This window comes from Bubalus kerabau, chromosome 1 (assembly GCF_029407905.1).
Source record: "Bubalus kerabau isolate K-KA32 ecotype Philippines breed swamp buffalo chromosome 1, PCC_UOA_SB_1v2, whole genome shotgun sequence".
Lineage (NCBI taxonomy): Eukaryota > Metazoa > Chordata > Mammalia > Artiodactyla > Bovidae > Bubalus > Bubalus kerabau.
In genome coordinates, this window is record NC_073624.1 from 282,634 (window position 1) to 306,836 (window position 24,203).

At 59.3% G+C, this 24,203-nt stretch overlaps 3 protein-coding genes and 1 long non-coding RNA gene across 6 annotated transcripts; 2 read left to right on the forward strand and 2 right to left on the reverse strand.

Annotated features, from left to right (window-relative positions):
* The first annotated feature begins 128 nt into the window (after positions 1-128).
* LMF2 (lipase maturation factor 2) lies at positions 129-4,771 on the forward strand. 2 transcript variants are annotated; one of them, XM_055557698.1, is made up of 14 exons: positions 129-263; positions 654-907; positions 1,007-1,035; positions 1,178-1,395; positions 1,471-1,649; positions 2,082-2,223; positions 2,351-2,485; positions 2,556-2,661; positions 2,732-2,828; positions 2,907-3,036; positions 3,184-3,352; positions 3,453-3,564; positions 3,635-3,731; positions 3,825-4,771. In XM_055557698.1, exons 1-14 carry the CDS (start codon positions 170-172, stop codon positions 4,409-4,411), a joined length of 2,349 nt encoding a protein of 782 aa, XP_055413673.1. In that variant the 5' UTR covers positions 129-169; the 3' UTR covers positions 4,412-4,771. The 2 variants fall into 2 exon arrangements, with proteins under 2 accessions (XP_055413673.1, XP_055413732.1); XM_055557757.1 differs by having other exon boundaries at positions 2,907-3,089; positions 3,825-4,263.
* A 9,572-nt stretch (positions 4,772-14,343) lies between these two features.
* Positions 14,344-17,101, reverse strand: MIOX (myo-inositol oxygenase). Of its 2 annotated transcripts, none has more exons than XM_055566000.1 (10): positions 16,863-17,101; positions 16,345-16,425; positions 16,102-16,182; positions 15,863-16,025; positions 15,642-15,709; positions 15,404-15,513; positions 15,240-15,307; positions 15,106-15,155; positions 14,781-14,848; positions 14,344-14,622 (listed from the first exon to the last, which is right to left on the reverse strand). In XM_055566000.1, exons 1-10 carry the CDS (start codon positions 16,875-16,877, stop codon positions 14,514-14,516), a joined length of 813 nt encoding a protein of 270 aa, XP_055421975.1. In that variant the 5' UTR covers positions 16,878-17,101; the 3' UTR covers positions 14,344-14,513. The 2 variants fall into 2 exon arrangements, with proteins under 2 accessions (XP_055421975.1, XP_055421973.1); XM_055565998.1 differs by having other exon boundaries at positions 14,781-14,893.
* A 155-nt stretch (positions 17,102-17,256) lies between these two features.
* LOC129641273 (uncharacterized) lies at positions 17,257-23,986 on the forward strand. Its single transcript, XR_008709280.1, has 3 exons — positions 17,257-17,477; positions 22,170-22,994; positions 23,713-23,986. It is a non-coding gene; the product is annotated as an uncharacterized LOC129641273 (long non-coding RNA).
* ADM2 (adrenomedullin 2) lies at positions 19,912-21,100 on the reverse strand. Its single transcript, XM_055566001.1, has 2 exons — positions 20,991-21,100; positions 19,912-20,230 (listed from the first exon to the last, which is right to left on the reverse strand). The coding sequence occupies exons 1-2, from the start codon at positions 21,098-21,100 to the stop codon at positions 19,912-19,914; spliced, it is 429 nt and encodes a 142-aa protein (XP_055421976.1).
* Positions 23,987-24,203: the final 217 nt, after the last annotated feature.

Here is a 24,203-nt window from a genome sequence, read left to right on the forward strand (position 1 = left end):
GACGCGCGCACAACTTGACGCAGAGCGACCGCGTCACGCCGGAAAGGGCGCAGGACGCGCCGGAGGCGGGGCACCAGAGGGGGCGGGGTCGGGCTTGCAGCGGCGGCCGGCGCGGAGGGGCGGGGCCGGGCGGACCCGGGGATCGTGTCCAGCCCGCCGCGTAGCGGACATGGCGGGCTCTCGGCTCCCACGGCAGCTCTTTCTCCAGGGCGTGGCCGCCGTCTTCATGTTCGCCTTCGCTTCCCTTTACACGCAGATCCCGGGTGAGGGCGCCGAGAGCCGGGTGCCACCAGGCGGGACCCCCCCCAACCCGGGTCCTGTGACCCCCCCTCATCTCTCCGCCCGACACACCGCTGTGTAGGGGCGGTGAGATCCAGGCCTGGATGCATGGGGTCGGGGGCGGCGGTTTGTGTCCTGCGAGCCGCGGGGGTGTGGGCCGTGGGCAGGCGTGCAGGGGTCATTTTCAGCACGGTTCTGGGTTCTGACCTCGGCGCGAGGGTCTGGAGGGTCTGCAAGCCTTGACCTGTCGGAAGGGAGAATCTGCGGGTGCCGACCTGGGTTGGGGAGGGCAGATCCGCAGGCCCTGGCTGGTGGGGGGGCGTCTCGTCTCCGCGGGACGTGTCCAGGGCCTGCCCTGATGTGCCCTCCCACAGGCCTGTACGGCCCCGAGGGCATACTGCCTGCCCGGAGGACACTGCGGCCCCAGGGAAAGGGCCGCTGGCAGCAGCTGTGGGAGACCCCCACGCTGCTGTGGGAGGCGCCGCTTCTGGGGCTGGACACTGCCCAGGGCCTGGAGCTGCTGAGCCTGCTGGGCACCGTGCTGGCCCTGGGTGCCCTGCTGACCCGCCAGCTGCGCCACCCGCTCGTGTACCTGCTGCTCTGGGCCGCCTACCTGTCTGTCTGCCAGGCAAGTGGGGCTGTGCCACCGGGACCCTTGCCTCCAGCTCCCTCCAGGCCCACCCGCCCTCTCCCCAGCCGTGCTTCCTGACGGCCCTTCTCCCTGCAGGTGGGCCAGGTGTTTCTTTATTTCCAGTGGTGAGTGACTGTTGGGTCTGGGGCCACAGAAGGCTGGGTGGGTGAGATGGGGTGGGATGTGCTTGTCTCTCCCAGGAGGACCCCCTTAGGAGAGCAGCCCTGATGGGGAGGAGGGCCTCTGTGCTATTTTTTCTCCCCATAGGGATTCCCTGCTGCTGGAGACAGGCTTCCTGGCCGTGCTGGTGGCCCCTCTGGGGCTGCCCCCCAACCACAAGCAGACCCCCCAGGGCAGGCCGGGAGGGGTCTCCCCCCATGAAGGCCTCCCCTTCTGGCTCGTGCGCTGGCTGCTGTTCCGCCTCATGTTTGCCTCGGGTGTGGTCAAGCTGACTAGCCGTTGCCCCGCATGGTGGGGGCTCACTGGTGAGGGTCCCTGCCTGGATGTGCGGCAGTGTTGGGGGCTCTGCCCAGCCCTGACCGCCCGCCTGTGCCCTGCAGCCCTCACCTACCACTACGAGACTCAGTGCCTGCCCACACCGGCCGCCTGGTTTGCCCACCACCTGCCCGTCTGGCTGCACAAGCTCAGCGTGGTGGCCACCTTCCTCATTGAGATTGCAGTGCCCCCTCTGTTCTTCGCTCCTGTTCGCCGCCTGCGGTTGGCTGCCTTCTACTCCCAGGTCGATGGGGTCCTTAGCCGTCAGAAAGACAAGCAGGACGTGACCTTGCTCTGCACTGCCCAGAGGGCTCCACTGGGGATGGGTGTCTGCTGCTGGGCAGTCAGAAGGGCCTCGTGGGCAGAGGAGCTCGTTAGCCTGGGGTGTGAAGGTGTGCCTGTATGGAGATGTCTGTCCTGGGGCAGCAGGGGCGGCTGAGGAAGGGCTGTGTGAGGCATGCCAAGCTTGGGTTTTCTCCAGGTGCTGGTGGGAGCCATCGAGGGGGTAGGCCAAAGTAGGGGAAGTGGAGTGGGAGAACAGAGGTCAGGAGGTGACTCGGAGCGCACAGGGGCCTGCGGGAGAGCTCGGTGGGGGAGATGTGGAGGGGCCTGGAAGCAGGCTCCGAAGGGCCCGGGAAGGGGGCGGTCCCGTGATTTGAGTCCAGACCGTCTCCAGGTCTTGCTGCAAGTCCTGATTATCATCACTGGCAACTATAATTTCTTCAACCTGCTCACCCTGGTGCTCACCACCGCCCTCCTGGACGACACACACCTGGCTGCCAAGTCTAGCACGAGCCGCCGCAAGAGGACACCCAGCTGTGAGTGTCCGCCTGCCCCAGACAGACAGCCCTGCTGCCCGCCAAGTGACCTAGCTCTACCCCAGCCCCCAGGCCGTAGACCCCCCAGCCCTGCTCCCAGCCAACCCATGACTGCCTTGGCCTGCAGCCTGGCCCAAGGCCCTGCTGGCCATGCTGACCCTGCTGCTGGAGTTGGCCGTCTACGGGCTGCTGGCCTACGGCGTGGTGCACTACTTCGGCCTGGAGGTGGACTGGGAGCAGCACGTCGTTCATTCCAGAACCAGTGAGTACCAGCTGGGGGCGCAGAGGGTGGAGGCTCTGGCATCCCCGCTCACACCCGCTTCCTCCTGCAGCGTTCACCTTCCACCAGCTCTCCCAGTGGCTGAAGATGGTGACCCTCCCCACCATGTGGCTGGGCGCGGCCTCTCTGGCCTGGGAACTGCTGACCGCCCTCTGGAGGTGTGTGGTGCAAGAGGGTGGGTGGAACCGTGCGGGGCCGGCCTGACTGGGTTCTGTTCTCCGCCCCCAGGTGGGTGCAGGTGCGAGGGTCGCTGCGGAAGCTCTATGCTGCCGTGCAGTTGTCCGTCTTTGGCACTGCCACGGTGGCTCTGTTCCTGATCAGCCTGGTAGGTAGTCCTTTGGAGCTGGGGGTGGGAGTCAGGAGAGAGTGGGAAGGGCGTTGCTGAGTCTCTGCCTGCCTCCAGGTGCCCTATTCCTACATGGAGCCCTCGAGCCATGGACGCCTCTGGACTGGGGCCCACCGCCTGTTTGGCACCGTGGAGCACCTGCAGCTGGCCAACTCCTACGGCCTTTTCCGCCGAATGACGGGCCTGGGTGGGCGGCCGGAGGTGGTGCTGGAGGGCAGCTATGACGGGCACCAGTGGACGGTGCGGCCCCTGCCCGGGGTGCCTGGCGACCACACAGGCCTGGGTGGGGAGAGAAGAGGGAGCCAGCCGTGCTGAAGGGGACTCTGCCCGGCAGGAGATCGAGTTCATGTACAAACCCGGGAACCTGAGCCGGCCGCCCCCCATCGTGGTGCCCCACCAGCCGCGCCTCGACTGGCAGATGTGGTTCGCGGCCCTGGGCCCCCACACGCACAGTCCCTGGTTCACCAGCCTGGTGCTCCGCCTCCTGCAGGGCAAGGAGCCTGGTGAGGCTGAGAGGAGGGGCGGGGCCCGTGGGGCGTCTGGGCGACCTTCGGGGGGGCCTCGGGGAGGGCGGACGTTGAGCCGTGCCCCCTGCGCCCTCAGTGATCCGCCTCGTCCAGAACCACGTGCCCAGTTACCCCTTCCACCAGCAGCCGCCCACGTACGTGCGGGCCCAGCTCTACAAGTACTGGTTCTCGCACCCTTGGGAGCAGGGGTGAGTCTGGGCGCCGGGAGGGGTGCGGGGTCTACGAGCTGGCCCCACCTGAGCCCCCCTGCTGTTGCAGCCAATGGTGGCGACGCCAGTGGGTGGAAGAATTCTTCCCATCCGTGTCCCTGGGGGACCCGGCGCTGGACATGCTGCTCAGGCAGTTTGGCCTTCAGGTAGGAAGGAGTCAGGCAGGCTGGGGTGGGCGGCAGGGGTGACCCCGGCCCACAGGAACGACCCCCCGGACCTTCCTCCATCCTGTCCCGCAGGACAAAAGCCCGCCCCGGGCCCGTGGCTCCAGCAACACCCTGAGCCAGGCTCTCCACTGGGTACGGAAACAGCTGTCTCCCCTGGAGGCCCCCGCCCTGCTCTGGGGGCTCCTGGGGGCTGTGGGGGCCATCAAGGTCATGCAGGCCCTGCTGGGCCCGCAGTCCCTGCCTCGGACCAAGGAGGAGAAGCACAAGCCAGCCCCCCAGGAGGACTCGGTAGCCGCCAGCAAGCAAGCTTCCCCAGCCCCCAACATCAGCAGCGGCTCCCAGACCCCCCGGCGGAAAAAGTCGCCGTGATCTGTCAGCCACATGTCCTTAGAGGGTCAGGGTCGCGCTTGCCTCTGGCTCTCTGCCACAGGAGGGCCCAGCCGCCGTGCCTTAGCCAGCTGCCACGCAGACGCAGGTCAGGGTGCTGGCCTGTGGGGGGCGCCAGCCCTTCTGCTTCAAGGGCATCCCCCCACCCCCACCACGTCCGGTCCCAGGACACCCTCTGGCCTGCTCGACGGCCCAGGAGGCCCATGTGTGACCTGGCAATCGGGGACCCTTGCTCTCTGCCCCCACGGCAGGGGTCCGAGTCTGAGCCCTGACCCCGGCTCCTGCACACGGGGTGGAGGTAGGGTGGGATGAGGCTGACCTGCTGGGGAAAGGAGGGAAGACGCCCCAAGGTCTCCTCTACAGCAGCCTGTCTGCGCATCCGGATCCGTGAACCAATAAAGGCAATTGTGTCTGACCACATTCCTGCCGCTTCCTTCCCACGGGGAAGCCTGAGGGCAGTCGGCCTTCTCTGCCTCTGACGGTGGACACAGCCCACATATGGTCCGGCTGATCGCTGACCAGGCTTCCTGGGTGCCTTCTTGGTCTGGTCCTCAATGTTCCCGTCTGTAAAATGGACACGAGGGCCCATCCTGGTGCTGCTTGAGCCGCAGTCCAGCATGGCCTGGCCGAGCTGTCAGCTCCGCATGTCAAGCCTATGAGATCGGTGCTGCAGCGTGGGGCCTGGGACCATGTGAAGGTTGGGGAGTTGGCCAGAACACTGGCCCGCCCTGCTCCTGTCCCCACTTCCTCACCTCGGGGGAAGTGCAGGGTCCGCACGCTTTATCTTTCTCAGGCTGCGATGGAGGAGAGACGGGAGGTGGGCTGGGCCGCTGTGAACGCCCTGTCAGGGAACTTGACTACCTCTGGCTGACAGAAATGGGGTGTGGGTGGGGAGAGGAGGGAGGAGCAGAGGCCCTGGGCCAGGGACAGGGTCAGCGGTTAGTGCCTCTGACCACTCCCAGGAGCAGGCGTTGAAGGTGCTGCTGCCCGGGTGTCTGGACGTGGCTCATCAGTAGGAGGCTGCCGCCTCCCTGCATCTGGCTCCGTCCTTAGCCTCTGCCCCTCACGCTGTCACCTCCCAGACCTCTGGACAGCCCCCCAGTGTGCCCAGCCTCTCCCCCCAAGTCACTCGTCCCTCTGCGACTGACCCAAGTAGATGGTGCTCCACGCTCAGCCTGTGCCCACAGTCACACAGGCTTAAGAGGTCCTGTAACCTGAGCCCTTGGGTGCTCTCAGACATAACGAGGTGATCTATATGTGAGCTTGGCTTCAGAGTGTTCAGCACTCTATATCCTCAGCTTCCATGTCTGCAGACTCAACCTCGCTCCGATTGAAAATAAACATTCCAGAAAGTTCCAAAAGGGAAAGCTTCAATTTGCTGCAGAGTCGGCAACTGTCTACATAGCGTCTCCCTGGTATTAAGTATAAGTAATCTAGAGATGAGTTAGAGTGTGTGGGAGGGTGAGTCGGTTTATGAAAAGACCGCCCACCTTATGGCGGGAGCTTGATGGCTGCGGTGACCCCCGGAAGCGACCCCCTGGGGTGGAGGCGAGGCTCGATCCCAACTTACAAACGTACTGCTTTTCTTAGGCTTCTGAGCTCAGTGTATGATTGTGTTCCATAACAGCTTTGAGAGAGAATTCACATGCCATACAGTTCACCTGTTTAAAGGGCACAGTTCAGTGGCTCTCAGTAGATTCACAGGCTCGCGCATCCATCACCGTAGTCAATCTTAAAACCGTTTATCATCTCAGGAAGAAACCCCACTCTGCTAAGATGGCATCTTCCGTCCTCTCCTTCCCATGACCTAAAAAACCATTAATCTACTTTTTGTCTTCATGAGTGAAAGTGTTAGTCACTCAGTTGTGTCCGACTCTTTGAGACCCCATGTACTGTAGCCCACCAGGTTCCTCTGTCCCTGGGATTCTCCAAGCAAGAATACTGGAGTAGGTTACCATGCCCTCCTCCAGGGGATCTTCCCAACCAAGGGATTGAACTCGGATCTCCTGCATTTCAGGCAGATTCTTTCCTGTCTGAGCCATGTGGGAAGCCTTTTTTTCTTCAGTTCAGTTGCTCAGTTGTATCCAACTGTTTGCGACCTCATGGACTGCAGCATGCCAGGCTTCCCTGTCCATCACCAACTCCTGGAGCCTGCTCAAACTCGTCCATCAAGTCGGTGATGCCATCCAACCATCTCATCTTCTTTCAACCCTTTCTCCTCCTGTCTTCTATCTTTCCCAGCATCACGGTCTTTTCTAATGAGGACACATCAGGTGGCCAAAGTATTGGAGCCTCAGCTTCAGTATCCATCCTTCCAATGAATATTCAGGACTGATTTCCCTTAGGATTGATTGGTTTGATCTCCTCGCAAACTCCCTTGGACTTTCAAGAGTCTTCAACACCACAGTTTAAAAGCATCAATTCTTTGGGGCTGTTTTCTTTATGGTCTAACTCTCACATCCATACACGACTACTGGAAAAATCATAGCTCTGACTATAACGACCTTTGGCGGCAAAGTAACATCTCTGCTTTATAATATGCTGTCTAGGTTTATCAGCTTTTCTTCAAAGGACCAAGTGTCTTTTAATTTCATGGCTGCAGTCACCATCTGCAGTGATTTCAGAGCCCAAGATAATAAAGTCTGTCACTGTTTCCATTGTTTCCCCATCTATTTGCCATGAAGTGATGGGAACAGATGCCATGATCTTAGTTTTTTGAACACTGAGTTTTAAGCCAGCTTTTTCACTCTCCTCTTTCACTTTCACCAAGAGGCTATTTAGTTCCTCTTTGCTCTCTGCCGGAACGGTGGTGTCATCTGCTTATCTGAGGTTATTGATATTTCTCCCTGCAGTCTTGATGCCAGCTGTGGTTCATCCAGCCCAGCTTTTCCCATGATGTAATCTGCATTTGTTAAATAAGCAGGATGACAATATGCAGACTTGCTGTACTCCTTTTCCAATTTGGAACCAGTCTGTTGTTTCATGTCCTGTTCTAATTGTTGCTTCTTGACCTGCATACAGATTTATCAGGAGGCAGGTAAGGTGGTCTGGTATTCCCATCTCTTGAAGAATTTTCCAGTTTGTTGTGATCCACACAGTCAAAGGCTTTGGTGTCGTCAGTAAAGCAGAAGGAGATGTTTTTCTGGAACACTTTTGCTTTTTCTATGATCCAACGGATGTTGGCAACTTGATCTCTGATTCCTCTGCCTTTTCTAAATCCACCTTGAACATCTGGAAGGTCTCAGTTCATGTACTGTTGAAGTCTAGCTCGGAGAATTTTGAGCATTACTTTACTAGCGTGTGAGATGAGTGCAATTGTGCGGTAGTTTGAGCATTCTTTGGCATTGCCTTTCTTTGGAATTGGAATGAAAACTGACCTTTTCCAGCCCTGTGGCCACTGCTGAGTTTTCCAAATGTGCTGGCATATTGAGTGCAGCACTTTCACAGCATCATCCTTCAGGATTTGAAATAGCTCAGCTGAAATTCCATCACCTCCACTAGCTTTGCTCGTAGTGATGCTTCCTAAGGCCCACTTGACTTCTCATTCCAGGATGTCTGGCTCTAGGTGAGTGATCACACCATCGTGATTATCTGGGTCATGAAGATCTTTTTTGTACAGTTCTTCTGTGTATTCTTGCCACCTCTTCTTAATATCTTCTGCTTCTGTTAGGTCCATACCATTTCTGTCCTTTATCGAGCCCATCTTTGCATGAAGTGTTCCCTTGGTATCTCTAATTTTCTTGAAGAGATCTCTAATCTTTCCCATTCTATTGTTTTCCTCTATTTCTTTGCTTTGATCATTTAGGAAAACTATTATTTCTCCTTGGTACTCTTTGGAACTCTGCATTCAGATGGGTATGTGTTTCCTGTTCTTCTTTGCCTTTCACATCTCTTCTCAGCTACTTGTAAGGCCTCCTCAGAGAATCATTTTGCCTTTTTGCTTTTCTTTCTCTTCTGGATGGTCTTGATCACCGCCTCCTGTACAGTGTCACAAACCTCTGTTCATAGTTCTTCAGGCATTGTATCAGATCTAATCCCTTGAACCTATTTCTCACTTCCACTGTATAATCGTAAGGGATTTGATTTACATCATACCTGAATGGCCTAGTGGTTTTCCTTACTTTCTTCAATTTAAGTCTGAATTTGGCAATAAGGAGGTCATGATCTGAGCCACAGCCAGCTCCCAGTCTTGTCTTTGCTGACTGTATAGAACTTCTCCATCTTTGGCTGCAAAGAATATAATCAATCTGATTTCAATATTGACCACCTGGTGATGTCCATGTGTAGAGTCTTCTCTTGTGTTGTTGAAAGAGGGTGTTTTCTATGACCAGTGCATTCTCTTGGCAAAACTCTGTTAGCTTTTGCCCTGTTTAATTCTGTATCCAAGGCCAAACTTGCCCGTTACTCCCTGTATCTCTTGACTTCCTACTTTTGCATTCCAGTTCCCTATGATGAAAGGGATATCTTTTTTTGATGTTAGTCCTAGAAGGTCTTGTAGGTCTTCATGCTGCTGCTAAGTTGCTTCAGTAGTGTCCAACTCTGTGCGACCCCATAGATGGCAGCCCACCAGGCTCCCCTGTCCCTGGGATTCTCCAGGCAAGAACACTGGAGTGGGTTGCCATTTCCTTCTCCAATGCGTGAAAGTGAAAAGTGAAAGTGAAGTCGCTCAGTCGTGTCTGACTCTTAGCGACCCCATGGACTGCAGCCCACCAGGCTCCTCCGTCCATGGGACTCTCCAGGCGAGAGTGCTGGAGTGGGGGGCCACCGCCTTCTCCATCTACTGCTACTAACGGCTAATGAAAGTGAAAGTGAAGTCAGCCAGTCACGTGTGCGGCTAATGACGCTGAGCATATTTTCATGTGCTTATTGCATTTGTATGTCCTCTTTGGAGAACTGTCTATCCAAGTCCTCTGCCCTTTTTTTTGGTCACGCTGAGTAACATGCAGGATCTTAGTTCCCTCACCAGGGATGGAACCCATGCCCCCTGCAGTGGAAGCAGGGAGTCTTAACCATTGGACTGCCAGGGAAGTACTTCACACTGATTGCATTATTACAGCTTTATAGTGAGTTTTGAAATTGGGAAGGATGAGTCCTCCAGCTTTATTCTTCTTTTTCAAGATTTTTTGGCTATTTGGGATCCCTTGAGATTTTAGACTTTTTTTTATTTCTGAAAATCAATGCCATTGGAATTTTCATAAAGGTTGCCTGGAATCTGTGGATCAGCTTGGTTGCACAGTTGACCCTTCAGCAATGCCGAGGTTAGAGACACTGACCCTAACCAGCCAAAAATGTGAGTCTAACCTTAGAGTTTGCCCTCCGTATCTGAGGTTCCACATCCACAGGCTCAACCTATGAAGGGTCGTGTACTGCTGCAAATGTATTTAGGGAACTAAAGTCCACAGTAAGTGGGCCCGCTCAGATCTGCGCTGTTCAGGGTAAACTGTGCTGTCTTCTGAAGACAGCGTCCCGGGCCATGTGCTTGCTTTTCTCTCTTCTATTTAAATCTAGCAGGTTTTAGCAGTCACTCGGAAGGTTCCATTTATAAATTTTAAATGCCTAACATACTTAACTGCTTTACAAATTTAATTTGCTCTTTGACTGTTTAGTCACCTGACCTGACACAATCTTTCCAAGATTCAAAACACCCGTAAGTGAACACACATGCAAGTGCAACGAGCCAGTCACCCTCCTGAACGTCCCTTTACCAGGAATAAACTTACTAGAATTGATCAAGGGCAAAAGCCTGCCACAGCCCGGCCTGGTGAGGACGCCCAGGGCATGGACCCCAGGCTGACCTCCAGCTTCAAATGCAGAGTCTACGTGTGGCGAGAACGCAGGCCCTAGGGCTGCTGGGCAAGCACCGATTTTCCCTCTGTCTTGGCTTCCAAAAGCAGAGGTGGGCGGGGAGGAGCTGCGCCAGCCCCATGCAGACTCCTGGAGAGGCAGACCCGCCTTGCAGAGGAGGCACTGCCACACCTCCTCCTTGGTGCCCCAGCCCCTGATGAATGCATCTTCCTGATTCATGCTGCCTCCGCACCCACACAACGTCCCACTGATACGGGGCAGCCATGGGACCTCTCACTGGAGCCGCGTGCTCACCGCAGGTGGGGGCACCCACAGCTGGTCCTTTCCTGCAGGCACTCCACCTCCAGGCTGCAGCCGGACACCCACCCCTGGGCTCAGCAGTCCCTGCTCAGAGCTGCATCTCACACACTGAACGGTGCATTTAGTGACCCAAAGATGTCTGCAGAACGGCAAGGAAAGTACCAGTTGTGCTTGTTCCTGCTGCAGTCACGAGCGTGGCTGGTAGGGCCTCCCCACGCTCGCCGTCTGGAGCCCTGTGAGCCCTCGGCCCATCTGCAAGAGCACTGCCGTCTTCCACAGAGCCGGCTCCTGCTCGGCACTTCTGCGCGGCCACAGTCTCCAGGAGCCTGTTGCCCTCCTGGCCCCTCAGCCAAGCGCCAGCCACCCCTTCCCCGCGGCCACCCCTTTCCCCGCTTGCTCATCCAGCCTTGGAGCACTGCGCGCCCGGCCTTGCCCGGCTTGGAGGAGGCGTTGCCGTGCCTCTGGGGCAAAGCCCTGCTTCCTCGGCAACCACATCCCACATCCAAGCCCACACTGCAGCTGGGTCTCCGACTGGCGGTACCATCATTCCGTCAGACAATCGATTTGGGGTCGTGGGGCGTCTGGGGGCCTGCAGGCTCCAGCCTCCGCATTCTAGCCTTGGTCAGAGGCCGTGCCGGGCAAGTTAGTGGATGATGGTGCCGAAGGAGGCAAGGGACCGGATAGCAAGTCCAGGCACACAAGGGCCTGGTGGAGACAGATGGCTGCTACCATCACAGGCGGGCCCGTGGGGGCGGCCAATGACTCCTCGGGAGGGGCATGCCGTGGGCTCTGGGGCGGCCGTATTGACGGCAGGGCCTCCATTCGGCCCTGAGGGAGCCCACAGAGGCAGCTTTGGGGTTTCTGGCAAAGGAAGTCACCAGGTCAATCTGGTCTCACGTTCTTAAAAGCTATTGAGAACCCCAAAGAGCTTTTGTTTACGAGTGTTGTATCTGTCATTATTTACCATTGGAAATTAAACTAAGGAGTTCTTTAAATATTTACTTATTAATATTATTTGAATGGGGGCTTAGAGGTTGAGACTTTGTACTTCCACTGCAGCGCGTGCAGGTTCGATGCCTGGACGGAGAACTAAGATTCCCACAAAACATGCAGCGTGGCAAAAAAAAAGGTCTTCTTGAGTAAAACTAACCTTTTAAGCCAGCGACCTCTCTGGGTGCAGCAGTGACCTCATGGTCCCCAGCAGCCCAGAGTCTCCGGGGCAGCTGGGCAGCCGCCAGCCATGCCCTCAGGGCCATGGTCTGGGCAAGTCGCAGAGCCCGGCAAGTCACAGAATGCTCTCTTCCGGTCCAGGCTTGGTCCTGGGTTTTGGGAGCTGGACTCATTGCTGTCCTGTCTCAGGCCATCAGTGCCTGTAGAAGCCGTGGCCTTCCTCTAGCACAGGCTTGCCACCCCCGAGGGCTGGCCAGAGTAACTGAGGCCGTGATTATCGGCCCCGCTCCTGTAGGCCACAAACCACCAGGTCTCCATCACCAGCAGGCGTTCCCAACTTTCAACCCCAAACGGGCCCGACAACAAATTCTAGATTCCTCTAAGACTCTTGCTTGCAACAACTCTCTTAGAAGAAACTGGCTCGTTTAAAGGGAAATTCAATGGCTCAGCAGTAAATAATCCACCTGCAATGCAGGAGGAGAACGCGGGAGACTTGGGTTCAATCCCTGGGTTGGGAAGATCCTCTGGAGGAGGAAATGGTAGTCCACTCCTGCATTCTTGCCTGGAGATGCCCACAGGCAGAGGAGCCTGGCCAGTGCAGTCTGGAGGTAGGGCCAAGACTTGCCTCTGCGGGCTCCTCAACTGCCCGGTGCCCTGAGGCCCCCAGCAAGACCAGCAATCCCTGGGTAGACTAGAACATGAGATCCCTGGCCCCCTTCCCAACCCTGGGGCCTGTTTGGAGATAGCCAGGTTACAGTCTGCAGGGCCACAGAGAGGCGCGGGGACCTAGGGTCCCAGGTGAAGGTGGCCACCCCTGCTGTGCACCGTGGAGGCCCCCCTTGGGTGATGACTTTGGGCCCAGACAGACAGTCAGTATAGCATCCCCCGCCCCCAGCTCTGAGGCTCATGTGTCTCCGCCGCCCACCCCCCCCACCTCCTCGGAGACTTGCCTCCTCCCCACTCTCAGGAAGGCAGAGAGGCCCCGCTGCCCACATGCAGTCCAGGCTCAGAGCCCTTGGCCCGCCCCTCCAGAGCCCCCTGCACCTCACAAGCCGCTCTAGGGAAAGGACCCCCTTGGTGCCCTGCACCTGGCCTGCCCGAGTTCAAAGTCTGGGAGGGGGCCTGAGGATGGTGCGAGGGAGCCCGGAGCAGGCAGGAGTGCTCCAGGAGAGAGTGGGGAAGAGCTTGGGCAGAGTCTCGTTTATATGCGTGTGTCTGTGGATTTTACTAATTATTTGGCTGCATGCAGGATCTTCTTTGAACCGTGCCTTGATCTTTAATTGAGGTACATGGACTCTACAGTTGCAGCTCAGCTCACGGGCTCCAGAGTGCACCGGTTTAGTTGCTCTGCGGCATGTGGTCCCCAACCAGGGATCAAAACCCCATCTCCTGCAACCACTGGGCAACCACGGAAGTCCCAGGCAAAGTCTCTGGCCACACTTGACCAGTCCTCTCCCGCTGCCAGGGCACAGCGGGGCTGGGGTGCTCAGGAGGGGTTTGAGAGGGACAGGGTGGGGTCTCACTGGGCAACAGGGCAGGGAGGCAGTGGCCAGTGCCACCTCCACGGTCACAACCTGTGGACATTAAAGAAGTGATTGGGTTTTCAGCCCGCAGCACGTGCATTTGAAATACCACTTTCCCACTCCCCAAAGTTCCTTGGGGAAAGGGCCAGTTCCACATCCATGGCAGCCCCTACAGTGAGCTGGAAATGGCCCGCAAAGTTGTCTACATCCGACCTGTGAAACGTGTGAGCATAGCCTCACTTGGAAGAAGCACCCTGTGGCTATAATCACGGACCTTGAGATGAGGAGGCCGTCCTGGGTCATCTGGGTGGACACTGAGTGGCATCACAAGCGCCTTTATAGAGAGGGACGGAGCGGGACACGGAGAGGCAGCGGTGTGAAGGCGGAGAAGACTCAGCCAGCCACTAGCCGTGGGTGCTGGCCGCCGCCTGCGAATGGATGCCCTGGAAGAGGTACTGCTGACACCATGATCTCAGGCTCCGCCTTCCAGCACTTGAGACAGTAAATTTCTGTTGTTTTCAACAAGTCACCAAGTTTATGGTAGTTTGTTACAGCAGACACAGGAAATTAACAGTCTGGGCGTCCTGTTACACCAGATGGCAAGACATCCCATCCCAGACACCAATTTCAATCATTGGAAGGGCCCAGGAGCCCACCGCAAAGCCCCTCCCCAGCCCTGTCTGAGCACCAGGAAGGATAACAACTCATGGAAGCACAAATCCGTTGAATCTGTATCCTTGATACACAACAGACAACTTGATTGTGTTCGAAGGGTGCTACGGAACCAGCTCTTACAAACTGATTAAGAGAAAGGTGGGAGCACGTGCTTCCCCTTCCCGCGCAGACAGCAACCAAACAGGGCCGGGAGCTGCCCGGTCCCCGGGGTGACTCTCTCTCCATCCGGTGGAGGGCGTTCTCAGACCCGAGACCACCACGTGGCCAGCTGACCACGCTGGGGACAGCCGTGTTCTCCGAAAGTCCCCACCTCTAGAGCACTCTGGCCCCTAAGTCAAACTTGAATCTGATTCAGCCTCTGCTCAGTTATCAGTTAGCAAGAAATACCGCGGAAAACATGAAAAGATCCCAAGAGGGTGCAATCAGCAAAATCCTGAAAGGAAGTCCCCGGACAAATGAGCAGCCTTCCGCAGAGCTGCCACGTGAGGGGGGCACACTTGGCCAAAAAGAGGGCTGCGCCTGGGGGTCTCCTCATGGGTCGCGTTCATCATGGTTAGCCTGTGCGTTTACCACTGGGTTTCCTGTAGTATGTTCTAGCCAGCAGATGTTTTTGTTTTGTTTAGGGAGACTGAGCCCAGAACAGGGGTCCCCCACCTCCAGACCGGTACCCCAGTGAGTGCCCCACCACAACACGCCTCGGTCTCGACACAGGTCAGAATCGCAAGCTGCTTCAGGGTCTTTATTGCCAGCAGGGAGAGGGGCCAACCGGGCAGGCAGTGCAGGTGGGCCCGTGGGGTCCCCCGGAAGGGCTGCGGCAGTGGACACTGTTCCCGGCAGTGGACACTGTTCCCGACAGTGGCTGCGCCCGGGTCACCCAGCAGGTGAGGGGTTGGGCGGGCAGTCACCAGCACAGGATGCCAGGACAGTACTTGTCAACGAGCCCTTGGTAGTAGGGCCTCAGCGCGGCCACGTCTGGCAGGCTGGAGCTCTTGGTGTAGAGGTCGAACTTGCTGCAGCACAGGGACCGCGGCCATGAAGCCCCCCGAGTCGCCCCCCCACCCAGGCATGACCGTGACCATGACCGTGACCATGACCGTGACCGTGATCGTACTGGCCCGTGAAGCCCCCCGAACCCCGCCCCCAGGCATGACCGTGGCTGTGACCGTACTTGAACTCCTGCACCCAGGGCAGCATGGCCAGGTCCTGTTCGTTGCACAGCTGCTGGTAGTCGCCGAACTTGTGCCAGGGGTAGAACGAGTGGAACCGGATGATGTAGAAGGCCTGCGGGGAGCCGGCCTCAGGCTCCGGGCCGGGGGGCGGCAGGCGGGGCGGGGCTGGAGGCGGGGCGGGCGGGGCTGGAGGGGGCGGGGCTGGAGGGGCGGGGCTGGAGGGGGCGGGGCTGGGGGCGGTGGGAGGGGCGGGGCTGGGGGGCGGCGGGCGGGGCGGGGCGCGGCGGGGCTTGACCTTAGCTCGGTCCACACCCCACCTCCTACCTCCGGTGGGAGGGCGAATTTGTTGAACTTCATCATCCGGTACATGTACTCTGTGGGAGAGGGCTGGTCACCACGGGCACCCAGAGGGGCAGCTCCAGATGGTCCCCGCCGTCCCCGCCCCCAACCGGCCTCACCGTCATGACCCCAGGACATGAGGACGTTCTCGAGCCCACAGTGAGGCTGGTACATGCCAAGCTCCGTGCTGCAGGGGGGGACGGAAGGTGGGGGCTCAGGAACAGAAGCCCGGAAGCAGGAGGAGGGGGAAGGACCACGGCAAGGGAGGGCAAGGGAGCCGCACCTGTACAGGGGGTCCTGGAGATCAGGGTTGTCCTGGAAGGTGCAGTCACGGAAGACCACAGAGGCCTGGGGACGGCAGCCAACTGGGAAGGTGTCTCCGACGACTGCCCACTGGGGACCGATGGACAGGCAGCCGTGGGTAGGCATAACTGGCTTGCCCCCCAAGTGGGTGTCCAGAGCCTGGAGCGGAGACTGCCCCGGGCCCTGCCTTGCTGACCGCCCTCCACCCATCTCCTCACCTGGGGCTCCCCTGCCAGAGCCAGGACCTTTCCCAGGTCGTGCAGGAGCCCGACGAGGTGGAACCAGTCTGAAGGAGAGGGAGGGACAGGGCAGGCTAGTGGAGTGCAGGAGCTGGGGCAGAGGCACAGTTCTGGGGCTGTGGGGGGATGCAGGGCATACTGGGAGAGGGCCAGACCACCCCTCCTTCCCCAGCACCCATCAGGGCAGGTGGGGAGCACACCCTTGTTTGGATGGGCCTTCCGGATGCCCTCGGCCGTCTGGAAGGCATGGAAGGAGTTGGGGAAGTCCACGTCGGGGTCCGACTCATCCACCAGCCCGTCCAGCATGTCCACAGCCTCCATGACAGTCATCCTCTTATAGGAGAAGCTCCCGAACTGGGCATGCTGGGCCAGGAAGGGAGAGGTCACTGTGGTCCCAGGGTCAGCCCTCAGGGGCTTCGTTTAGAAGTCAGCCACCTACCTTCCTCCTGACGAAGTCCACAGTCTGCCATGTGTGCATAAGCTTGTAGGTGGCGAAGACGCGGTCCAGGAGCGGGCCAGACTGCAAGCCAGAGGGTCAGCCAGGCAGCTCGCCAACCCCTGCCCTTGACACCCAGGGGGCCACTGCCTGCCTCTCCCAGGCCCCAAGGTGTGGACAGGGCGGCCCCTGGAGCTGTGTGAGGGGACAGGGCAGGAAAGGCGGGGCCGGGGGAGCGGTCCTCACCGTGTAGTTTCGGAAGCTGTCCTTGTCTTTGGCTGCTTCTGGCTCCATATCAGGCTGGGAGACCAGGGAAGGGTCTAGGTCCTGGTAGGGTCGGGGGAACCCATTTCACCAGGACGTCAGCTCCATGAGGAAGGGAGGACACCCCATGGGGGCCGGGACTGTTGGACGTGGAGCGGCAGAGAGGCAGTGAGCACCCGAGGGCACCCGAGCATGGCCTTGGCGAGCCTGAGTCAAGACTTCCGGCCCCGAGTCCTTATCTGCTGAGCGGATGCTGGGGATGTCTGCTCTGAGGGTGATGCTTGGCCAAGGCCACACAGCACCCGCACCCAGAGTCTCCTCAGGACGCGGTCCGCAGGGAACCCAGCGTTTGGGCCTGTGACCTTTGCCCTACATAGACCTCGGCCGGGAGGGAGCCCTTTGACCCAGACGAGTGGGCCGGCAGAAACCTGCTGGGCGCGGGGCACGGGGCTGCCCTGCTTTTCCTGAGCGTGCAGTCTGCGTGGGCCGGGGGTACTCACCGCAGCCACCTTCATCTTGAGAGAGGCAGAGCTCCGCGGGCCCGCATGCCCGTATATATGCCCACAGGTTACATAAGTGACCGGACACCACCCAGCCCCTTGGCCTTGGCCCTCGGTAATGAGTGACCATCACCCTCCCGCTGGCCTCTGAGAGTTACTGTGTCAGCATAGCACCCCCCGCCCCTGCCCCCAGCCAACCTTCACGTCCCTGCGGCAGCTAACCTGCCCGGGAGGTTGAGGTCGCCAGACTCCCACCTCTGCCAGGAGCTTTAAACTCCTCCAGGACGCTGCCCCTCCCAGCTCCCTATCTTCACTGGCCACCTGGGATTGGGGTGGGGCGGGGCTTGTTTCAGAAAAAGCTATTTTGACATTTTTGACATTTTTTAAAGAATATTTATTTATTTGGCCAAGCGGGGTCTTGGCTGCAGGGCTCAGCAGCGGCAGTGCCCCTGCTAGGTGCTCAATGGCGCGTGGGGTCTTGGTTCCCTGTCAGGGTCCTTAACCATGAGACCTCCAGGGAAGTGACCTTTGACACTCGTTCAGAAGGGATGGAAGACTTCATTCATGATTGCGAGATGGGAGAGATGATCAGATGGTCCACGGGAACACAGCAAGGTTAGCTGGGGTTTCACAGCCCTGGGGTGGGGGTGGGGGGCTGGGCAGGGGTCAAGGGTCGGGGCAGCCTTGCTAAACCGACTTGACAGGATTCTGTTCAGGGTGGGATTCTTGCCAACACTGGGCGAGGTTGATGGCTCAGAGAGGCTCAGGAGATCTTTGTCAGGCTCCGGGGCTGAGGCTCCATCTCCAGTCAGGGCAGAGATGAACTCACGGCCCGGGTCACGCGAGGGCCAGGCTCGGCTGTACACACAGCACGGCCTGGAGCTGACGGTGGTGTCATCGGAGACAGGCTGAGCTCTGGAGAAGGCTGAGGTCAGGGCGCAGCCTGGGCCAGGAGAGGGCAGTGGGCCAGGGGTTCTCCATGCGGCTCCTCCTGCCCTCGCGAGAGTCAGCTGGGGGTGCTTGGCCCCCCGTTTAAAATGGCAGAGTGCTCTCAGCCCCGTGAGCCGCGGCGCCTCCCGCACTCTGCGGCCGGGCATCCCTCGCTCTCTGTGCTCCTGAGGTCGGTTTCCTCCGGTTCTCCCGCGGACGTGTCCGTCTCTGGGTGGGGGCTGATGTTTCACTTGCTGTTTCTACAAGTGCTCCACAAATATTTGCTTCAGGGATGGAGAGGGGACGCCACGGGGGAGACTGGACCCATCACGCCAAAGCCAAGTTTGTGGCTTGGGTCAAGGGAAGGAACAAAGGGCCGGCGGGTCTGGATGAGGGCGGGAGATGGGGCAGGACCAAGAGGCTCTGGCCAGAGCGGGAGCAGTGGGAGGGGGTGGGTGGGTGGGGTCCCCGCGGGCGTCCCCCAGGTCTCCAAGCCGGCTGTCGGACAGGCGGCCGGAACATGGCCTGGAGCTTGGAGGCCATGTGGACACCAGTGTGATGCTGTGACCGTGACAGGCAACCCAAGGAAAACGGCCCAAGGCTCAAGACGCACCTGGGGGGGGGGAGGGGGCGCCGGGCACCACAGCCCTGGGGGCCGCCTGGCAGGCGGTGACGCCTCGTGGAGGTGCCATCTGGGGCCGTGTTCCCGGCCGGCGAGCATCCGGCACTGTACCGCGGGGACTTTGCCCCAGGGCTGGGGCTGCGGGGGGTTTTGCCCAGCTGAGCTCCTGACTCCCCGACCCGGCCTTCCTGGGGCCTCCTCTTCTTCATCCCGGAGCCCCTCTGGCCCTCACGGCCCACCCTCCCTACCCACTCTTCCGACACCCCTCAGTGACCACAGGCCTCTCCAGACCCGGCAAGTGCCTGTTCCAGCCTCCGCACGGCATCCAAGCTGCTGTGGCCGCTCTCCGTTCACCCCTGAGCCGGGCAGGGACCAGCCCAGGCTGACCTCCCGCCGCCCGGTGGAGGGGAGGGGAGCCAGGAGCCGGAGGAGTCAGCACAAGGACAGGGAGCCCCCACCCGCGGGGCGCCCAGCTCAGGATGTGTGGGTGGGCACTGCGGTGCCCACAGGCCCGGCCCTGCTCTCTGGCTGGGAGTTGGGGTAAAGGTGGTGCTCCCCTCACTCAGCGGCCGAAAGGGTGACATGGCAAATGTCGACAAATTAAGTGCTGCACGAAACATCTGCTGAATCAGGGAAATAGCCCTTCTGAACCCCGTGAGACCCGGGTGCCAGGACAGAAGGCTCTGGCTCCCAGCGTGTAACTCCTCCCCCAGCCACCACCCTGCCCACTCCAGACTCTGCCTCTGGCTGACTTGTCCATTGATAACCGGGGCCTGTTCCCATCAGGTCCCCACACTGGGCAGGGGGTGCTCAGGGAGCCCCTGTGGCCTGCGGAGCCCTGACCCTTGGTCGGCCACCCCTACACACCTTGAGCTAAGGTTCTGCCTTAACTGAGAGATTTGGGCTGGGAGAATTGCCACCCTACCCCATGCCCACCCTGCCCTGGGGGGTGGGAAGAGTGCTCTGCCTAGCTCCAGGACCCCTCCACCCTCTCCCCAGCTGCCCTCATGGGTGCAGGTAGAGGTCTCTGTTGCTACCCTGGACCCAACTGGAGCAGAGCAGCCCAGCCCTAACCCTGCCATGTCAGGACGAGTGGCCAACCCAGAGTCCCTCTCTCCCATGGCCCAGAATAGGCCCAGGGCGCTCAGGTCCCTGATGTCTGCCCCACGTCCTCGGCAGACCCACTCTGTGCCCCGTTCTAGCATCTAATGTTGCCAGCCGCCTCCTCTCAGCTCTGTCCTCCAAGTGTTACCCTCTCTCAGTGCAGAGCCCCTGGGTGATCAGACCCCGCTGGGCCCCCACGTGGGCCTCTAAGTCCACAGCAATTGGAGGCTGGTTGCTGCAGAACGTGGCGGGGAAGAGTGGGGCAGGAGTGTTGGCTGGTGCCTGCACTGCCCTTCTAGGGGCTTCTCTCCGCAGGCGCTCTGGGCTGGGGGCTCAGCTGCAGCCCTGGGGCTGGGGTGCAGCATCCTAGCTGGGACAGGCCTGCCCCCCGGCTCAGCCGTAGCTGTGGGGGCTGCTGGGGTCCACGGGGGCTGAGTCCCGGGGGCCGGCCGACCCGACGAGCTGCCACAGGCGGTGGCTGAGGTTCTGCACCTGGCAGGTACCCAGCGCACAGCCCACACGCAGGAGCTGGGCTCTAGGCCTGCGGGAACCCAAGTGTCGGCGGGGGCCATTGCGGAGAGGCTGACCCCTGGCAGGCACCAGGCTGGCACTCTTCTTGGGCTGGAGGGCCTGGTGTAGCTTCCAGACTGCAGGAAGGGCTGCAGGGTACCGAGGCTGCGAGCTGCTGGCAGGTGTCCGGGCTGGGGGCTCCCTGCACAGGGAGATGGAGGAAGTAAATCCAGCGGTCCAGCCTTTCAGGGAAGCCCACAGCTTTCCAGCAGCCTGGAGCATGGCCAGGGGAAGCCCACAGCCCCAAGGTCACTGGCCAGCAGGCCAGGGGAAGCCCACCCCACCCCACAGGCTGGAGCACGGCCAGGGGAAGCCCACAGCCCCCATGCTATGGGGCCAGCAGGCCAGGGGAAGCCCACAGACCCCACGCCATGGGCCAGCGGGCAAGGGAAAGCCCACAGACCTCATGCCATGGGGCCAGCAGGCCAGGGGAAGCCCACAGACCCCACGCCATGGGCCAGCAGACCAGGGAAAGCCCACTGAGCTCAGGGCTGGGGTTCTGGCCCTCAGCCATCTCAGTAGCCCATTCAAGGGCTGGGCAAGCAGCTGCCTGACCTCTTTGGGCTACTTTGCTCAGGACTAAGTTATGCCCTTCCCTTGGGGTGGGGGAAGGTGGGCAGGTGTGGGAAGCCCCTTAACCTCCTCTCCCACAGCTGACCCTCCTTCTGAGGGGTCTGCTCTGCCAGTGGGGCAGTGGGCATGCCTTAGAAGGGCAGGCAAAGAAAAAGGAGCCGTCTGCCCTGCGGGGGGTGCCCACGGCCTGGGGCTGGATTTAGCAGGTGAGCCCTAGCAACAGAAGCGGGTTTCCCCCAGTTCGGGGTCCTGGGGCGGAGGCGGGGTGTGGCCTTCCGGAGCATCTGATTTCCTGCCCCGGCATCCATGGTGGTCTGAGACCTGCTCACCTGTGTCGCGTGGGCGGCCGGCTCCCGGCCAGGCTGAGGGACAGCGCGCCTGGGAGCTGTAGGTAGAGGAGGCTGATGCAACCGAGGGTGACCGTCAGGAGCCGGGCCATGCGGGCGGGGCTGGAGGGGGCGGCGAGCCGGGCAGGTGTTGGGGGCGGCCCCAGGCCCGCAACGCTTCCGCGGGCGCCTCCGGGCGTAGACTGGAGCCGGTCGGTCAGTTGGCGAGGGTCTCCGACAGGCAGCGGGCGGGAGAGTCTCCGGCAGGTGGTGCGGGCGCCTCCTCCGTCACCTTGTGCCCAGAGTAGTGCTGGGGCCAGAGCCCCAGCACCTCCCGGACTAAATAGTCTCCCAGGGGGGCGGAGCCGGACGCGCCGGCGGGGAGGTGTCCCGCCCCTCCCAACCGGGACCCCCACTGGGGTCGCTTCTGGGGTCGGCGCGGTGGCGGGGGACCCCGAGAGCCAGCCTCGCCTCCGCCACCTTCCCATGGGAGACCCTGTCCTGGGGCCTGGAGGGTCCAAACTGTCCAGGGTGAAGGAGAGGGTGCTGCGGGGTGTGGTCGCTGGGTGGATCCCGCCCACCGCCCTGGGGCTCGCCCCCAAATTTCTGAGCCAGTTAGAGGCGGAGGCCAGGCCAGAGGAGATTTTGAGACCCCATCCTCAACAGAGCGCCCAACAGCTCTATTCCTGAAATCTCTATCCACTCCCCCTCCCGGTGACTCCGACAATAAAGAATCCGCCTGCAATGTGGGAGACCTGGGCTCGATCCCCCGGGTTGGGAAGATCCCCTGGAGAAGGGAAAGGCTACCCACTCCAGTATTCTGGCCTGGAGAATTCGGTGGACCATATAATCCCGGGGGTGGGACACGACTGAGCGACTTTCACACATTTCCTCCCATTACTGAAATATTAAATGGTTTTTGTAAGAAATTTAAATAGGTAAGGACTCGAAATGGCAACCCACTCCAGTGTTCTTGCCTGGAGAATCCCAGGGACAGGGGAGACTGGTGGGCTGCCGTCTATGGGGTCACACAGAGTCAGACACGACTGAAGCGACTTAGCAGCAGCAGTGGATTCCTTTCCCAGGCCAGGATGGGTGCTGTTTTTACTTTCTCTTATGTGCATTTTTTTTGGGGGGTGTCCTGTGTGTGTGCATTATATACACACACATATCCGTATACAGGCAAAGACATCTGGAACCATAGAGCTTCAGCTGAAGCTCCAATCCTGTGGCTACCTGATGCGAAGAGCCGACTTGCTGCAAAAGACCCTGATGCTGAGAAAGATTGAAGACAGGAAGAGAAGAGGACAAGAGAGGATGAGATGTTTACACAGCACCACAGACTTGATGGACATGAATCTTTACAAACTCCTGGAGATAGTGGGCGACAGAGGAGCCTGGCGTGTTACAGTCCACAAGGTCACAAAAAGACAGACACAACTTAGCAACTGAACAATAACGACAACAAACATAGAGACTGCCCTTTCTCGTGACTGAGCCTACGCCGACAAGGAGGTGTTCTGTGACTTCACTGATCCTTTCCTGGGGGACAATTAGGTGATTTCCAGGCTTTCCGAGAGCAAGTACCCTGCTTCGTGAGCTCATGGATGTGTCCCTACAGGATATATCTGCAGGCATGGGAATTCTGGCTAAAGGTGAGCCCGTGTTTGTGTTGACAGGTGGAGCCAAACTGCTCTCCACAAGGCTGATGCACTGATGGACTTGGTGCCAGGTTTCCCCACCCCTTTGTCCATCTGAGAGGGGACGGTTATCCCATCACGCCCCCAGACATTTTTGATCGCCTCTGCATCTCTGTGTTCGTGTTTCCTCTTCTGTCTTCCCACCCCAATCTTGCTCATGCTGTGAGGTCATTATAAGTGTCCTGATCACTCTCCCTGCCTCCTTCTGCACAGGCCATGGGAGCTCAACAAACACTAGCTGGATGAATAAATTAACAAGTGGTGGCCACCTGCCATGTTAAAAAGTTTGGTTTATGTCCTGAGGCAGGTAAGGAAGCATTAGCAGGTATTCTTGTTTCTATTTGTTTATTTTTAGTGGAAGGAGGGTGGGTGATGTGATCACATTTATGTTAGAAAAGTGGGCTTCAGCAGGGAGGTCGGTCTGAAGCGCTGGCAGGAAGGATGCGGTGGGTGGGTGGATGGGTCAGAGACGCAGAGCAGGGGTGCGGGGGCAGACGAAGGGAGAGTGGGGGAGGGGTTAGCTACCTGGGGGACGTGCGGGCAGGAATGTCTGGCTGGCCTCCAGTGTCCCGGGCCGGGGGCTGAAGAGAAGGCAGAGCTGGAGCACCATCTGGGGAGTTTTGGAGCTGGCACGTCTGTGGGAGGTGGGAGCGTAGTGGGCATCACCTCAGACGTTGCAGAGAGAGGACAGAACCTGGAATGGGAGGGGGACAGGCAGAGGCCCTGGGGTGGGCCAGCCCCCGCCCCCTTCAGTGTGCTGTGCTCAGCACACTGAAGGATCATCCTTCCAAAACACAAGTGACCACATCCCTCACCCACCAACAAAGGAGAATTGGTGTGTCCCCTGGTGGGCCAGTGCTTAAGACGCCAGGCTTCCAGTGCCAGGGGTGTGGGTTTGATCCCTGCTTGGGGAACTAAGATCCCACAAGCTGTGTGGTGTGGCCCCAAATTTTTTCTTAATTTCTTAAATTTACTTATTTTTTAAAAGCTTCTCTTGATTTACTTATTACTTTTGGTCGCTCCAGGTCTTTGTGGCTGCACGCGGGCTTTCTCTAGTTGTGCAGCCGAGGCTCCTCCTCCCTGCGGTGGTTTCTCTGGTTGGAGCACAGGCTCTCGGCTCGGCAGCTTCATCACTGTGGCACTCGGGCTCAGTAGCTGTGGTGCGTGGGCTTAGTTCCTCCTCTGCACGTGGAATATTCACAGACCGGGGATTGAACCTGTGTCCCCTGCTTTAGCAGGTGGATTCTTATCTACTGCACCACCACGGAAGTCCAAATTTTTTTTTTTTTTTACTAAATAAAGGAAAAAGAAATAAAAATTCCCGGTCTCTACGTCAGGGGGAGGAAAGCCTCAGCAGTGTCCGTCTGCATTCTTCCTCTCAAAACACTTGGTACCACCGAAGGCCTGGGGTCCGTTTCCTCCACAGCCCCTGGGCAGGGTGTCCTCTGGCATCAGGGCACAGCCTGGGAGCTTATTTCACCCCATGGCTCCAGACTGGGTCAGAGGCCCCTGTGAT